The following is an 18,810-nucleotide window of genomic DNA, read 5'->3' on the forward strand; positions in this document are numbered from 1 at the left end:
TCTGTAAATAAAAACAGCTTGATTTCCCCTGAATTTACAGTGACGAAACACATTTAGATTCCTAATTTCAGGTATGATCATACACTTGGATAAAAACAAACATATGAATATTGATTATTCCATTTCTAGATAGGATAGATCCTCCTAAAATTTAACAATTTAATATTAAGGTGAAATTACCTCAGAGCCTGCTTGTCATTACTTTTACATTTACCGGTTCCAACCATCACAGGACAAACATAAGCCTCAAATCAATTTCTGGGACACTACTAGTCTTTTTGGCCAGCGACATTGCACGTGTCTGTACAACTTGTTTCATGTTTTTCTTGCCCACCCCCTTGCTGACCAAAAGTCTTATAAACACAGCCTTTCAAAAATCACCAAATTAAGTTGATTTGATTTCCATTTTTCCATCAGACAGGGTGACAAACTATTATATGTGAATGTCAGCCATATTTTAATGGGTTGAAGATGGTTTCCCCTTGTTTTTCTTTTTTGTTACGACAACAGTTATTCTGTTAGCACCCTCATCTCGAGGGGGTGTGTGTATGTTTGCCTGCAGCAACAGTGTTGTTAACAAGGCCTTAGCAGGATCACGGTGCTGGAGTAATCTTGCTGGTAATGAGGCTCAGTGGTGCTGTGTGGGTGTGTGTGTGTGTGTGTGTGTGTGCTTCGTGGAGATGAGAGACTGAGGAGAGATGGAGAGGAGAGAGAGCAGAGAGGAGTGAGAGTGTGTGGGTATGGATGCATTGGTTAGCATCTTGCAGTGTGTTTCTATTACAATTATGACAGGACCAAAACACACAGCTTCTACACTCTGGATTAAGCTCAGTCAGGAGTTACCACATCCGTTTTCCTTTCAGTCTCTATTTCTGCACTTCCGCACTCACCGTGGGCTTGAATCCTTCTGCCTGCTACCAGTGTGTGTGTGTGGTGTGTGTGTTGTGTGGTGTCATAAATTGGTGTGGTTGCTGTATGATTGCGGTGCAAACATACATGCATCTTATGTCTTATCTTACTTTGGTTGGGCAGGGTTTAACTGAAATTTAAATGGACTAGAAGGCTGGTGCTGCTTCCAACAATCGCCCCAATGGATTGGTGCTTTGGAGTGAAAATTCCTCCAGGAAGCACTAATCCCTGACTGATCGGAGCAAATTTTATATTCGTAAGCCAAAGCTTTCTCGCTCCTTCTACATCTTCTTGCAATATACTTCCCTCATCATTGACTACGAATCTCTCATATTATATAGCAACTCTTAAGCTGCTACTGCTGCCGCTTAGGTTATACTTTAAGTTGAAAACCCACTCTATATAGATTTAGAGACCCAACCCACTTCCTTCCTCAGCTCCCTTGTACCATCCCTTGTGGTTTCACCCCTAGGACAAGAAGACATATTAACAGCAGGATCATTCTCTAATTGGACTAACCATGACACATAAAGGAGGGATTAAGGGACAAAGATGGACAAGGAGAGATAGAGAGATTACAAAGGAAGAAGGTTGCCAGACAGAATAGATGGTTAGGAGAGAAGAGGCAGGAAATGACGGGGAGGATGTACAAGTGACAAGCAGATCCGATGGTCATTCCAGGAGCAGTCAGCAAGCTGTCTGGTTTTCGAGAAGACAGGATCTAGTTAGATAGAGAGGAACAGGCTCGTGAGAATGTGTGTTTTGGTATATACGCAGGAGCAAAGAAGATGACACAAGATTATGCTGAATTTATTCACGTGAACAAACCAAAAATTATATAAGACAAATGTAGGGTTTGTGAGGCGGATATATTAAACAAATATGACAGACTTCTTGGAACGGGACGAAAACATTGGAAAATCGGATACCATAGGTCTCTACGTTCTTGCTGCAGTTAAATATTTGAGTTATATTCTCTCCGTGGACCTGACAATATTCAGACAACGCGCGAATAACAAAACCTGCAGTTCCTCAAGCCACTTAGAAGGCTGGCTGGCAGAAGTGGGAGCTCAATCTCTGGAAAGGCCCATATAATACACCAGAAATAAAACATGTTAATACAATCTGTAATAAAAAAATGTATTCAGCTCTCTATAGCTAATTTTCCCTTCATGGCAACATGTACAGAGGTATTGTAATATATAAAGTCACCTATTAAAAAAAAATGACATTAAAGACATTAAAGTATTATGGATATTAAGGAAAAATGCTGGTGCCGATTTACCCCCCCAAGGTGGATGAATTTTCAGTAACAGAAACCTGACAAATAGCCCGCCTCACATTATTGCTTCATCTATTGGATTAGCCAGAAGTGGCGATGTCAAGGACTACCGAAAGATGGCGAAGCTACAGCATAATCCAGCTGCAACAAACTTAGAAACCTCACAAAGAACTACATCCATTATATACCTCTACCTCTTTTACTTTTTCCGTACAGATAGCCTACAACTGGCTTTAGGCTCTGATCTATTGTATGCAACAGACTTTTGAACGAAGATTGAAAGTTTAAAAATAAGTATAAGCATGTATATATATATAGTCAGATGTAAGTCAGATAAATGATAGCAAAACTTTAACTAGACTACATTAACATGCATCAGTTTGTGTACGAGTATAACAAATGGGATTTGTTACCTTTTGAACAGAACCAGGCTAGTTGTTTCCCTCTGTTAATCAACTTCCATAATGCTAAGCTAAGATAACCATTTCTGCTAACTGTAAGCTTCATATTTAGCCGAACAGACGTGAGAGTGGTATCAATCTTCTCGTACTATACTCTCGACAAGAGAGCAAATAAGTATTTTTTAACAATAGTTCCAGCTATTCCTAATACAAACTCAAGGTAAAGATTTTTAAAAAACAAAAAAAACTCTAAACTTAAGGTCCACTTAGAGTATTTTTACCGACTCTTAAAACACACACATTGATATTCCATGAGAGAAGAACTGTCAGCATTTCCCACCAAATCTAATCTAGGAAAATTTAAGTGTGCATATTAATCCTCAATACACCACACGAGAGATACTTAACAGATAAATATAATTGATCTAAGTTGAATAAATAAAGTGTGAAAAAAAGAAGTTTCTGGTGATACAAATCTTTTTCTGGATGGGCTGGCTGGTTGGAGAGGGCTTGAACTCTTGACACAGTATTTCTAAATCCTCTGATACTGAGAAACAGTCATCCATTATATTAGTTTGATTAATAATTGTTGGGGACCAATTCTGGCAGAGTTTTTTGAAATATTAGTCAATAATTCCATAGAATACCAAAAACTAGATAGTATTTGTCTGTCTTTAATATTCCTAGACTGCCCTAGCCCTGCCCTGTCTGTAGCCCTCACTCCAAGCCCACTGGTTCTATACGAACTGGAATATACAAATTGGGTCACAATATAATAGTTAACTTAAAGTAAAACTAAAATAACATATCCTAAAACAGTAGCCTGATAGAAATATTTAATAAATATTACTCAAACCTGGAGGATAATAGTGCACTTATTGTTAGGGGACTATTATATCAGCAGACGAAATTATCCACAATTGGTAGCTACTGTAGAGTTTTTGAGCAGCAACAATAGTGAGTGTGACACAAAAATAAAGATGCAGTGTGTGTGTTCATGTCACCAGTGTAGACAGTGTAGGCATCATTTAATGTGTATTTAATATTATTTAAAACAGTAGGACTCTATAGCACAAAATGAAAGAAGACAGCTTATATACAACAACACAATACTTGTTGGTAGGATCAAGTCATTGTGCTTTTACTCTGCTGCGTGTCGCCTTACATGGAGTCTGCCATGTTTCTACAGTAGCCCAGAACGGACAAACCAAACACTGGCTGTAAATCGGGCCTCTTGCGTCTATTGCGAGTTTCGTGGCCACCGTAGTTTCTCCTACACACCTCACAGCCCGCTCTCATTCCCAGGTCATCAGATTCAGACGCAGACGGTTGTTCAGTTAGTTGCAATCTGAAACTTCTAGATGCCACTAAATTAAGTTGTTTTGGCTAAAATTGTAGCAGTTGCCGACACAGTTACAGAAACATAGCAACATTATAATCCTCCAGGAGTCAAATTTGTGTCCACCTGATGAATGTCTGATATTCGCTCTCATTTTAGCTCTGGTTTGGTCTCAGACTCCTGTTTGATGCTGCTGCAGGTAGCATGCAGTGGGTTTATCAGACAGAAATGTGCTGTAAAACCAAACTAAAATGACCTTTAAGAGACTAAAACGGTCTGTAGACCCAACGCAAATCTCACAGGAGTGGGCAATTTTGATTGCTGGTCCTGGGATTTAGCTAGTGCCAAACAAAAGCAAAGCAAAGCAAGTCTGACATTTGGAGATATTTCTTAGTTGTTACTGACACAGTAAAATAACATATTTACACCTGCAGGACAGGAGAAGACACAAAATATCTACTGTGCAGGCGCGAATGGTCAGAATGTTTGTGGGTGTGGGCAGTAATGGTCAGACATACAGGATTAAGAAAACATCCCTGCAAAGCGCTCATGTCTGTAGAGCTGCAGTCAAGAAACTCTCTGTGTTTCATATCAATAATCACAGAGCTTTAACAAGACTATTTTCTCAGTAGATGAAAAGTTGACATTTTGGAGATAAATGTCCAAGTACACGAGTGTATGTGCAGAGGCTCATGCGCCCCTTTACTGCTCAACAGTGTGTGAGAAATGATGTGGGAAGTGTGTATACAGTAGCAGTGCTGCAGGCTTCCTTCTGCTGAGGCGCTACACACATCTTAGTTCCCACAGCAACACATTAGCTCAACTCTACCATGGTAGAGCCAGTAAACAGCCTCTGTATGTGTGTGTGTGTGTGTGCGCGCTCCTGAACCTCTATCTGTATGTGGACCAATCTGATTAGTAGACCTTGAAAGTGAGGTCATTTTGAAAAGCGAGGACAGTTTTGGAGAGTAGGGACATTTTTGAATGCATGTCTTTGCACTGCAGCGACATTTCTGAAAATTTGGATCATCAGGACATTTGGAAATTGTCCCCACTTTTTTTTTTACTTTGTGGAACATGAGGACATTTTGGCAAAGTAAGGATATATTTCAAAGTGAGGACGGTTTTGGAACGTGAGGACAATTTTGAAAAGGGGACATTTGTGGAGAGAGAGGACATTTAGGAAATTAAATACATTTTTGCAAAGGAAGGACATTTTTGGAAGAAATGTTTAAATAGTGAAGGCATTTTGAAAAGTGAATACGTTTTGTTCTGTCCTCACCTTTCCAAAGGGCTGTTTGGAGGTTAAGGTTAGTGTTAGGACCAGGGAGTCCATTAAATGGGTATTTCACCACTAGAAAGCTGGTCTATTAGTAAAACTGGGCTGTCTTTGCAGTAGAAAGATGCATATATGTTTTACATTTTCCCTACATGATCATAGAAAACAGAGACAAAGGGCTGTGTTATTCCCTTTTGCTCGAATGGTAGAAAACCTTAAATAACCAGAATGCACTGGGCCACACCACATTTTGAAGATGGTTAAAAGATAAACAATATAGTCACAACTAGCTCGCTAATCTACATCAATTGTTAGTTAGCTAATTAGCTTCCATTTTGCTCACATTAGCTATCAGATGTAACTTGCTAACTTAAGATCTATATCACTTTTATCTCCCTGGCGACGGGCATGTAAGAATGCAGAAGTACAATCTGTAGTTCGAACAACCCTAGAGCTGGCAAATGAGCGGGGAGCTCTGGGTGCAACCTGGAGGGAAGATAAACATTGTTTATTTGCCTATACTGCCCACATTGTAATGATACAAAGCCCACCCATCTTCTGGGGAGTTACTTGAACAGCGGCGTGAATGGCCACTAACAAACATACGCCGCTTACTTCAAGGACACGCCTCACCAAAACCAGTGCTCTCCTCTCATTCTCCCCCATAGTGAAATAGAGCCGCTTTGTCACACAGGGATAGCTTTTTAAAACATTGAAAATTTCCCGAGCAATGTTGTATTGTACGACGTCCATGTGTCATCATCGTCTTTGCGTTGGTTCTGCAATGCAGGTTCCTCTCTCTAATTATTCCCACACAGTTTTAGCACCAAAAGAGAAGAGAAAGTCTTCAGTATCTACTGAGCGCAGCATTTAATGAGTCTACAAAGCAGGTTGAAAATCACTGAAGTTTAGTCAATGAATATTCTCACAGGTACGTGAGCGCAGACGTGTGTATACGAGCATTGCTTGCGCACAATATTAAAACATGCTGATCACTGTCCTTGAGGCTAATTCATTCATTAAACTTGTTTAATCATTAAGGTTTCAATGTGATGAATAACACCATCCTTCCACTTTGTCCTCACAAGAAGAGAAATATACACATATCCCACACAGTCATACTGCAGATCCTCTGGCTAAAGTGTTTTTTTTCCCTCTCTCTATCTCTCTCTCTCGCTCTCCAGAATGAATAAAGTAAAGTTTTCTTGAGAGTGAATTAAAAATCAATAGCTCTGAGAGTTTCAGGTGTGTTGGTGGATGGAGGGATGGGGGCGTCTGTGGGATCGTGGCTCAAAAGTTAATTCACTTTCACAGTTTGCCAAACGAATGAATAAAATATGATGCTCCAGTTTGTGAAGAAGGAGGGAAAGATTCTCTAATTGGAATTTCTGTCGGCTGAACGAGAAAGTGTGGGGAGACAAATTATTCACACACACTCACACACACATACATACATACACATACTGTACATTTAATCGAGGTATCCCAAGGTGTTGGCATTAGCTGCGGTACGTCCCCGGTGATGTGGGAATATGAACATCTACATTGATCAAAATAGGACATAAATGCTCTGTGCACTCATTTGCTTTTTAAATATCACACTATATAAACTTTATTCATGATCCACTGTCGCTTTGCATCTTATTTTCTCTCCTTTTAACGACCCTAATGGCTACAGAAATACACAAAGCCAAACATGCGGCCCGAGGTGATAATTCTGAACAAATACTAATGAAATATTTTCAAATGTTTGTACAAAATAAATCTGACAAACTTCTGGGAAATCAGCTACACTGCTTCCATCCTCCAAGCTGCTCGCAGACAAACACAAGCCCCTGTCCATTAGAGGTCAAATGCGGGCGCACAGCTCATAAAACTGGTGGCGTGAGGCGGGTGGGGTTATAACCGTACTGACGTGGTTGCTGGTGACACTGTGACATTGATGGAGATATTTACCGTAACCTCGCTCCGGCCTTGGCTGAAGAGAGGACGCTGTAATTCTTCTTTTCATTGCAACACTTCTTCTAGGCCACCATCATTTTATAAAGGAATTCACACTGGTTTACATCGCACACAAACACCAAGGAGGGAGAAATACACACATAAAATCCTTCATTTAAGCCCCCATGTGATGAATTATCTAGCATATAGCAAGTTATTTTGGTGGTGTAAGTGTTTATAGACAATCCTGGTGGAAAAAAGGTGCAGGCTGTGTGGTTTCCAGCCTTTCATTCTCTGCCATAGTGTCTTTTCTTTACGACCACGTGGAGTCACTGAGGTCAGATATTCCTAAATCCTACAGATAAAGGCCTCAACAACATTTAGAAATACAATAATGTAAAATAAAATTTCATTACAAGTAAAAGTCCTGCATTTTAAAGTGATTAAGAAGTCCAACTAATCAGGGTTGTTTGTGGTTGTGTTGGGGATGGGGAATATTATACTAATAATAATATTACAGTAATAATATTACTTTCCCCAGTAACTAGTAGTTTAACTACTCACTGATGAAGGTTAGTAATAATATTACAGTTATTAAAAAATAATTAGTTACAACCTTACTTTTGTTGTCATGTCCTACTGATTCAATCAGTCCAACAATTCAATCACATCCTTAGATTAATTTTTGTAATTGTGGAGGACACTATTTTGGAAGATGAAAACATTCGGCTAGAAATATTCACATTACTTTGATTTTAACAAAAAAAAAAATGATTTTGGGGAAAGAAGACACAATTACGAATTTTGTAGGGAGTAGCAGAAAAGTAATATAACTAGAAGAGTAACTAATTAGTGTCTTATTTGATCTTATTTTGTAAATACATCATAATATGTTTTGCCATAAAACCATAATCTGCTAAGGAAGTATATCTGATAGTAAAACACAGAGTACATCATACATGGACTGAGCCCTGCGGCAAAAACTGTGCTGTTGGTCCCCTTTTTACTGCTCACACATTTATTAAACTAAATTTACACATTATAAACTGAATTAATAAAGCAGTAAACTGAACTAGACTAGATTAAAGGAATAGTACCATATTTTTAGGAAATTATGTATATTTGCTGTCTTTGCTGAGAGATAGATCCAGCTGCCAATTAGCTTAGCTTAGCATAAAGACTTAAAGCAAAGGGAAACAACTAGCCTGGCTTTGTCCAAAGATTTTTTTTTATTTGCCTTCCAGCAATCTTAAAAGTTGCTTATCAACAAATTGTACTTTGTTTGTTTAAAAGCTGCAAGAAAATAACGTGTAAAAACTACAATTTGTTTTTGTTTGTTTTTTTTTTGGGGGGGGGGGTTATGTGCAGGATTTAAAACTTTAAAATTGCAACAGTCTCCCAAAATAGCTAAAATTGTATGCGAGTGAGTTCTTAAGAAATGGACTTCGTTCCACCTCTGCTGACTGATGAGGGCGGGGTGTTTATGGGATAAAGAACTTGTATTTTCAGACACATTACACTCTGACCTACATTTTTCTTTTCCTTGCGTCGCTTTTCTTTTCCACCTTCTTCCTCTCTCTCTCTCTCTCTGACAGGCCTAGCTGGCAGTACAACTCAGATTGGTGTGAAATCGCCGCCTAACAGGCGGGAAATTGGCTCTGTTATTTTTGGAGCAGAGTCATGGGGGACCGTCGGACCATCATCCTCTCTCTAATGAGCAGGTGATGGAGGCGTAGCTGGGGAGTCGGGGGGGGGGGATGATGCATGGCGTCTCAAACACCACACACATGGCAGATGTACAGATGAAAGTGGAAAAGGGAAAACAGCACCTCGAAAATGAAGCCCGAGAGAAAGCAGAGGAGGGAAGAGAAAGGAGAAGAGAGGGAATGAGGTGGTGCGATGAGATTTTCCTGCGGCTGATACAAATACCAGGATCAGATTAGCCAAATATTAATAACCTCTGTTGACATCCGCCACTCCACTGCAAATGAGCGTTTAGGGAGATGGACTTGGCCGGAGCACGCTGTGTGTTTATGCGGAGATGATGGATGAAGTCTGGGGGAGGAGGGGGGATGTGGTCAAGGAGGGAAGTGTCAGGAACAATAAGATCTTCAGCCAAAGCAGAACATTGCCTATAATAACAGAGAACCTATAAAGCGGTGGTTCCCACCCTTTTGTGTGCCCCCACAACCCTGTCAGATGTATGAAGTACCCCTATAAAGTACCCCCTATGTCGACCCTGTCATGTTCCATATGTCTGTTTGATGGATTTTAAATTGGATTATATTTAACACTATTAAAAAGTGGATCTTAGAGGCTATATTGGCAGAAATATAACATTCATAGGCATGTTTTTATTGGTTTATAACCACATGAAACCTTAAGCTAGGGACCCCTTTTCTATCATTTAGTAAACTGATAACCTCTGACTAAGTGACATATTTTATAGATATTTCATATTATATTCAGTACTGTACAATTAACCCAAGAAGTTTGCGTAAAATTAGTCATTTGGATGAGCAGATTCTTTCCTGTTAAAGGAAGTTTTTTATTAATTCTGTCTGTATTATGTATTTGGTTTCTATTTTTTAACAATCATACAAACTTTTTGATGAATTCATCATCAGATATCAAACTTTTTTTTGGAAGATTCAGTGTTTTCTTGTCCCTGATGCTTGGCCCTTGATCTGTTAGACATTACATTTATTTTTTCTTCACAGTATTGAACCAAATGCTGAGATATAGACCTAGTGTGTATATTTTTTACCACATTTTCTTTCCAACTTATAGATTTTAAGATAGCTAGCAACAGCGTGGTTAGTGTTTCTGGGGTCTGGGCCTCACAGATTATTACACAATTTTGTTTACAACACAACTTTATCATGGAGTAATCTAATGGAAACATTTTTGTCGAAGGAAGGTGATGCTAACTTCCGGGTTGACCTACGAAAAAGCTCTCTATGGTTGCTGTAATCATTCCTCCTGTTCACAAAGGACTTGAAAATGCATCCAACTGAAGCTAATATACAATCAAATGACAATCTTCCAAATATAATCAATACTTTCAGCAGCATGTCGTGTTGAGGTTGGTGGGATGTTTGGTAGCTTATTGGTTATAAAGAAAGGGATCAGCATCACACCAATTTGTAATCCTATTTGTGTGTTTATTTTTATCCTCCAACACATATTTGTGCATATTTTATATTACATAATCACCATGGTCTATTTTTACAAATTGGGTGAGCCACTCCACAATCTGTCCACATAGCCCCCGGTTGGGAGTCACTGCTATAAACGACAGCAGCATAATGCACATGAACACAGGACTGGACACGGCCTGTGTAGTGTGTGTTTATACTGAGACAATAGGAGTGGGGGGTTGGTTGTGGCTAAGCACAGAAGTGTCAGACACAATCCCATCTTCAGCTGAAGCAGAACGCCGCCTAGAACATATAGAGGACTGTACAGTTAATGCACACTCTGCTACCACACACTGCGGTAATAAACTCTTTCTGATTGCATCATTTGCAACTCATGCAGTATTTTAGAAACACAGCGAGGACACTCTGCAGAGACACTCTTTATACATATATTTCATATGAATATGCTCTTTCAATCCAAACCTCAACATACACGTCACAAATTCTTCATCTCATGGCTGGCTGTGGGAATGCACAGTCACTGGTTTCCCTGGTTTAACTGGAGCTTACTCATGGCAACTGGAAGGCATCATACACAGTATTCATCACAATCCATAAATTCAGACACTGAATTCACACACACACACACACCACATATCCCAGGCAGAGCCTACAGATCCTCTGGAAGGAGTCAGTTTTGGAGGTGCAGTGGTACACAACAGCAGCTAAACACTGCCCCCTACAGTCAGACAGTCGCCATGCATTTAACGAAAAGGGAGTGATGAAGTTGGCCTGCATGTATTTATATATCTATAAACAGCAAGGTTAATTATTTTGCAAGGAGTTATAATATGTTGTTATAAATGTTGGCAGTCAACACAGAGCACTGGTGTAATTTGGCATCATAACATTTGCTACAATGTTCAATATTAATAAATTTAAAATAAACAATTAAAAATGCATCAACTAGAACTTAAATGCCCAAAGTTCTAACTATTTATAATTTAATAATAATAATTTATGTGTGTGAACAAACAGTAAACTCCTTTTCTTTTTCAATTTGTTGGCCTTTTTCCCCCATGAAGCCCATTCATTTTGGGCATTCAACCTATTATTTATGGTATTTGTACCAATAAAGTCCTCCAGTGTTAGACAGTCTGGTCTGTGTGCAGCTGATGTTCAGGTCTCTTTTTTTAACTTTGCTCAGTCTCGTGGCGTGCCAGCGCGGGGGGCAACATGGTCCCACAGGGGCCCTGGAAGTGGAACCTGAAACACAAGAAACAAATGACGTCCATGCTGTAAACATGCTGAAAATGATGCACGTGTGTGATTGTGTGACAGTAAACAAACATACTTGAAGCGCATGGTGGCCGGTGTGTTTTCCATGTTGAATTCGGCCACAGGGACTCCTCTGGCTGCCACCTGAGGGGCAAACATGGCTGCTGGATACACAACAGACGAAGTGCCAACCTGCAGAGTGGGATTTTATTGAGTTTAAGATAAGTTTAGGAAAGAGGATGTCTATATTAATAATAAATGACAGAGTGCTGCTCTCTTTTGTCTTTTATACAGCATTAAATGTAACATCTAAAACTTTAATATTCCTCCAAATATCATGGCAAAATAAATATAATAAACTTTTATAAACAGTCTGGAACAGCTCAAAGCAACTTTTACAACAACATTAGCAGCATTTACGTCCACATTTGTTAGTCAGAAAGTAAGGAATATGTGATGAACATAAAACATGTTTTCAAAGTCAGTTTTAGAACTGTAATGGTATTATTAAGTACTGATATTAGCATATGTACCAAAATATTAGTACTTTTACTTGTATTTGAACATAGAAAACAAAACAATACCATCAACTAATTATTGGTTCGGGACACGACACACAGCATTCATCTTATCACCAGAGCACAGAAGTATTGAAGATGGTGTTGTACATGAACTAAATAATCCCTCAGCTCAGTTAGTTATCTTCCTCCAAAATGCTCTTAATTCCAAGAAGATTGATTGTTTTCTACCATTTTCTTACAAAAAGATGAATTATTACAGCCTTCCTCGCCAACATTAAGAGCAATTTAACTTCTACTTGTAATTGGTCCTAAGTGGTATCACTACATCCCTATTTTTTAATTCTATCCCTTATTTATTTATGAATGCGGGAATAAAACTGCCATGTACATCAGTGAATTTGGCAGTATTATTGATGCACTTTATACATTTTAATTTTACAATAATATAAATTTCATGAACACACACAAGTTTACGCAGCTATCCTTATTAGGACATTCCCACTGACTTTATTCACTGTGGGCAGCCTAAAGCCTGATTTATACTTCTGCGTCAAACTGACACCGTGGCTATGGCGTAGGTATGGCGTAACCTTGTACTCTACGCCATAACCTGACGTTCTCCTTCCCAGAAATGTAACTACATGTTGAGGCAGCACAAACAGCTGTGACAGGTTTGTGTGTGCATTGTCTGAGAATGGGAAGTGACTCATGTAAAACCCAGACGAGTTAATAATGCTGTTTGAGATTCCCTCTTCAAACATACACACACACAGACAAGTGTGTCCTCACACACCCAAACAGGCACACATGGGACGCTGCCTCGCTGCATGACACGCTCTTGTACTCCCTCGTCCTTTTTGTTTCACGGGCGGCGGGGGGTGGGGGGGGAGAACAAAATCAGGAAAATACGAGATCGACTGAGGAGAGAGTTGAGGCAGACTTTCAGTTTTGGTTGTGTTATTTTAACGCAGACAGACAAGCGCACAGGTATAAATGCTCGTAACGGTGTGGGTCACTGGCTTAGACTCGACGTAGAGCCTACATACAACTAAAAATCAGCCTTTATCAAACCCCTTTCTCTGTCTTCTGTTCCCATGAGGACGACTGGTACCGACAAGGTAAATTTTTACACCAGAAAAGGTCCCCAATAGGTAATAAAAACGCATTTACAAACACACACGTACCACAAGGCAGAGGTCACAGCTGTCCAACACTTTCTCTGCACGGGTGAGGATGTCTGAGTCCAGAGTCTCTCCAAACCAAACCACAGCTGGTCTCAGGAGACCGTGACAGCCTGTCTGCTCGCACCTGAAACGCACACACAACACACACACACACACTTTGTCAAAACAAATAACCTCATTTGAAAAGAGCAGAGCACTAAAAGAGAACATGAGTGTGTCTTACCTGGGCAGCTGTCCAACAGGGATCTCTGCGTCATCTGTGTCTGGGTCTGGAGCTCTGAGGAGGCAATTTGATAAAAAAGCCGTTTGATGTCAGTAAAAAAGGGCAATTACACCCTGATATACCTGAAATTCCTCAAACAAAGCTTGTTTCTTACAAATTCACTTGATTTAATACTGATACTGAGCCCGAACTACATAGTGCTCATTTTAAATACATTAAAGTTAGTAAATCCAAACTATTTTAGGTTAGATATATTATTATGTTTAATACACTTTTATTCCCTGTTGATTTTTAAACATTTTAATTTGTGTTTTTGGTTTTGGTTAATTTTATTGTATTCATTCATCTGCTGCTGCTTTAAGCTTAACACAGTGAGACATTTACATCACCTGTATGACTGGAGAACAGTGGACGGGCATAGAAAAAGGGATCAGAATTACATGATCAGTTCTGACATTAATTCATAATTTTAGTACAGGGCTTCCATCATTTTACCCACGGCAGAGACTACATTTCTTAGTAGAACATTTCCGCTATTAAAAACATCAATTTTAAATGTCACATAAGTGGCTTTTAAAGTGACATTTCAGATTTTCCCTTCCACTGCGTCATCAGGTGTTATTTAGCTCCTGATGTCTGACAGACTGAAACGGGGCTTTTTTTATTTCCTGCTGGCATTTTGTGCTCAAATGAATGTGATCAATATCTCTAATTACAAATTTTCATATTGTTGAGGTAAAACCAAGTTCAATTCACCAAACGACACCAGATGAAGCTCTTACCCTTTTCCCTCCAGAGCGGCACAGATGGGGCTCTTGTAATTGGCTGCTTCATGGCCGCAGCTCATACAGCGTGTTTTAAACAGACTTCCTGGAATCACAACACGAGACACAACAGGTTAGTGCTGAAACAACCAATCAGTTGATCAGTCGGAGGACAGACAGTTAATCAACAACTATTTCAACGATTGATTCATTGTTGTGTGTAATATATCAAATACACATGTCAAACATTTGTAAGTTCCAGCTTCTCCTGAGTGGATATATTCATAAAACAGGTGTTCTGCAGGTTTCAACAGGTTAAACTTAAGACTTTTTAAGATCATTATTAATACAATTTCATACCTGTGTGACGTCCATATGGGCAAAAAAGGACCAGGGATATGAAGTTTTTGTATCACGGTATGTTTTAAGATTCTGGCATGTTTCATGATACATATAAATATAGATTTGTTTTTGCATGACTGGGCCTTTATTTAGCTTTACAGAATGTAATTTAATTGTGCAAAACTGCAACGCAGTGAAACAGAACTTAGAAAATAAAATAAAAATGCAAACAACCTACAAAATATTTTAAAATAGTTGTAGGTATTCAAAGAGATATTTCTCAAATGTTCTATTGCATAAGTAAGAAACAAATGAGTTACAACAGTTATTTCAGCTATGCACCGATATGGCGTTAAAGACCGGTATATCGATATCGGTATAGATGATTGGATTTTAGACTTTTAGGTCTTTACAAACTTTAATTATAAACATTTTTCCTAATTCTTAGATTTTTTTTATGGACTAAACAATGAATTAACTATTGACAAATTATCAGCAGTTATAAAAAACACAAGTGTCACCACAAAGAGATGAGCACATGTAAAAACCAAGAATTATTTTCACATTTAATTCTAAAAATAAAATAAGGGCCTGAATGTCAGAATATAGTAAAAAATGGCCATCAAATTTCTTGTTTTGAAAAGCAGAACTAAAAAATCTAAAACGACTTTAATTAATCCAATATCAAACTTAAAATTCTTAAAGATATATACAAATAGTCTGTTTAGAACAATAATGTGTGTCTGATACGTTTTTTTTTTGGAAAGAAAGAAAGAAATTCTTCATTAAAAAGACCAGAATGCAAATGTTCATTCCTAAAGTTTTCCTGCTGGACACAAGATGATTCTCAGTGTCTGTGCACAGATGGATTTAAGTTCCTACCACACACATCAACTATTTGTTATGTCACAAATCATGCTCGTAGGCCCCGCCCCTTAAAATCTGATTTTCAATGAGCTCAGAGAAACTTTTCACTTTCAGCAGATGAATGTGAAAACATCCTTCTAGTGTCACACTGTGCACAGACATCAATCAAACATCACACTGTGGGAACAAGAAGAAACACTGATTTCTGACTGTAGGGGAAGTAAAATAATTCTTATTTGAGTAATAGACTAGTTAAGTATATATTTCTTTAATTATTCGATCCATGCTGACATTAAGCGTCTTCCCTTGTTTTCTACTTGCCGTGAATTTCCAGGATGTTTTTGGATCCGGCGCGTCGATGGAGCTCGTCAATATTCTGAGTGACGACCGTAACCATGCGTCCCTGTTTGCTCAGGCGCTCCTCACACTCTGCAATGGCCAGGTGGGCGGGGTTGGGGTTTTTTGTAAGCATGACCTCACGGCGGTAGTGGTAAAACTCCCAAACACGGGAGGGATTCCTGGAGAAGGCCTCCGGAGTGGCGAGTTTCTACAAGATGAAGATGTGAGGAAAAAGAAAAACTGTGCTGATTGAAAAGTTCCCTAGAAAATCATCAACATTAAAGCTCCTCCTTCTTGGAAAAGCACCCTAAATAACCTCAAACAGGCTGTCAATAGAAGACACAAGAGAAGGCAAAAGAGACAACTGAGCACAAACTCATCTGCACTGTTTCCACTCAGCTTCAGAAATAATATAATAATCTGGTATGATAGTTTCTTCTCTGAGTCTGAACTATTTTTTGTCATAGTAAAACTCTTGTGATGCTCGATGAGTATAGACTCAAGAGTTATTTAAGTTTCCTACAGGGTTTACAGGGCAAAAAGTTTCCCCTTGTGAAAGATTATCACTGTTTAACAACACTAATTGTAAAATTAACTTTTTCATAGTGCTGTCCTGCAGTTTTACAAATATTAAAGATTCACAAAAGCAAATGTAAGGACCATATTCATTATTTAATATTGTACACTTCATTGCAGTCAGTTTATTAGGTATACCTAGCTAAAGCTAATGCAGTCTTATACCAGATTCCTGCAATAAGCCCTTGTAAAGGCTTTAATGTTCAGTTTTTGTATGTATTGCATTATACTGACATGTTTCTATTACTCTAAACACTTGGTCATTGTTCTATTAGACAATTTGCTTTATATTTATTCACAGAAGTCGTCCAAATGCTGAGATATAGGCCTACTGTGTATATACTTAACACGCTTTAAAATCAAGAAGGCCTTGCGACCCCTCCATGAAGCGTTGGCGACCCCTAGTGGTTGGAAACCACAGGGCTAGATAACAGAACCACCTGTCAGTATAATGCAATACAGTTCAATAAGACAATAACACGGCTGCACACCTGCGCTTCCCATTTCCTCCAGTAGCCTCCTGCTCCTCTGAAGGTGGGGACTCCGCTCTCGGCGCTCACTCCTGCTCCGGTGATGATGGCTATGTTGTTTGCTTTGGAGAAAAACTCCCTGAATGCAGCCAGGTCTGAGCAGAAACACAAATACATCACAAAGAAATGAGAGTAATGAAAGCTCGTGGATGCGGGTATTTGCTCCTGAGGAAGAGGACGTAACAGAAGCAGCAGAGAACGAAGACTACCTGAACTGGGTCTGGCCATGTCTTGGCTAACCCGAGGTCTTCTCAGGAGGGCATACAGGTGAGAGTTGGTTACGCCTCTGCAGGTGACCTGGCGCACAATCATTGGGTTTTGACTAGGGAAGAGAAATATGACACTATTCAAACACAGTTGACTTTCCCATGTAATCACCAGAGCTGCATGAAATGTTATTATTAACGAAATATTATCTAAATGGAAATACGGCCATGTGCAATATGTGAATCGCACAAGATGCCATTTTAATAAATGTAAAATGTGCAAACAAAAACATTATAATGTTCTGTAGTTCTGAAGAGAAGCCCTGAACTACAAAGCTTGTTCTCCAGATTTAACAGAACATTTTTTTGGTTTTGTTTTGTAGCAGTATCATCATGATTTTAATAGTTATTTTCAGTGAAAATAAAATGTATAATGCAAAAATAATAATTCCTAAAACTAATCGTGAATCATACCGCAAAATAATGTCAAAATAATCGCAAAATAAGATAAAATACGACTTTATTGATCCCACGCTGGGGGAAATTCACTTGGCTGCAGCAGCTCCAGATACAACACAACAGATAATTATATTAAATAAAATATAGACCGGGACAATATAAGATATAATGATACACTTTGACAAACAGATGGGTCAGAAATGTCACTTCTGGCTGCCTACTTCATCTGAATGAACAAAAAAACTACTTTCTAAGTGGACATTGTTGTTGTTCAGGAGATTGTTTGGCCAGTCAGATTATAAAATACCTTATAAATACTCTCAAATGGACACAGCACGGGTTTCTTCAACGTTTGGTAAGTATTTATCTTTCAGAAAAACAGCACGGATGCTCAGGTTGGCCAAACTCTCGGAGTGATATGAGAGGATTAAGTTAGTGAGCCAACCTGAGCCTTGTTCTCAGAAGGTCACTGCGGCTTTATAAAGCTTTTAAAGGTCATAAAACAAGTTAAGAGTCAACATAAACAACCGCAGCTGGCGTGCTACTTCATCACATTCTGTAATTCATTCATATTAAACACCACTATTAACACTACCACAGCTTTTCTACAATAAAACAAGCGTGGACCTTCCTGAAGTCACAGCCTGACGTTAGCCGGCCGAGCTAACAGCAGGCTAGCACGCTAACGAGCTAGCGCCGGTTTCCACGGTAACGGGCTCCTAACAACAGCTTCACGTTACGTCATTGGGGGGCTAAAGGCTACGGGGGCTGAGTTGGGTCTTTTTTTGTGTGTGCGTGCGTGAGATAAGCTGAGGTTTTTACTAATGCTTGGTAGCTACCTGTCAGAAGCGGAGGACCGTCAGCTGGAGGAAGCAGGAACTGTGTTTGGGGGTTGGTTGTCAGGGAAAGAGCCTATCAACAGAGCCAGCGAGGTAAACAACAACAACAACAACCTCTCCTGAAGAAAGGGGTTAACCAGCAGAGGGAGCATGTGTTTATTGTCATGTGCAGCAAAAGAAAACAAGTTTCCTCTGTGCAATGACATTCTTTGTTCTTTGCTGTCCACCCTGACACCGACGCATTAAGTACAATAGTAGAATACACTAAGTTTATTTTACTGTATAACTGTACATTTGATCTTTTATATATCTTTTATAGTTTTATATATATATATTTATATTTTGTTCTTGTATAATATGTGTTGTTTGTATACCTGGAGTCTTGTAACGA

At 39.0% G+C, this 18,810-nt stretch overlaps 1 protein-coding gene across 1 annotated transcript; it reads right to left on the reverse strand.

Annotated features, from left to right (window-relative positions):
- Positions 1-10,294: 10,294 nt before the first annotated feature.
- Positions 10,295-18,512, reverse strand: LOC118321990 (NAD-dependent protein deacylase sirtuin-5, mitochondrial-like). Its single transcript, XM_035653565.1, has 9 exons — positions 18,420-18,512; positions 17,125-17,237; positions 16,877-17,010; positions 15,792-16,017; positions 14,280-14,367; positions 13,498-13,551; positions 13,275-13,398; positions 11,646-11,761; positions 10,295-11,557 (listed from the first exon to the last, which is right to left on the reverse strand). The coding sequence occupies exons 2-9, from the start codon at positions 17,225-17,227 to the stop codon at positions 11,485-11,487; spliced, it is 918 nt and encodes a 305-aa protein (XP_035509458.1). The 5' UTR covers positions 17,228-17,237; positions 18,420-18,512; the 3' UTR covers positions 10,295-11,484.
- Positions 18,513-18,810: the final 298 nt, after the last annotated feature.

Source organism: Morone saxatilis, unplaced genomic scaffold, assembly GCF_004916995.1.
Source record: "Morone saxatilis isolate NCDOM2014 unplaced genomic scaffold, NCSU_SB_2.0 Contig12, whole genome shotgun sequence".
NCBI lineage: Eukaryota > Metazoa > Chordata > Actinopteri > Moronidae > Morone > Morone saxatilis.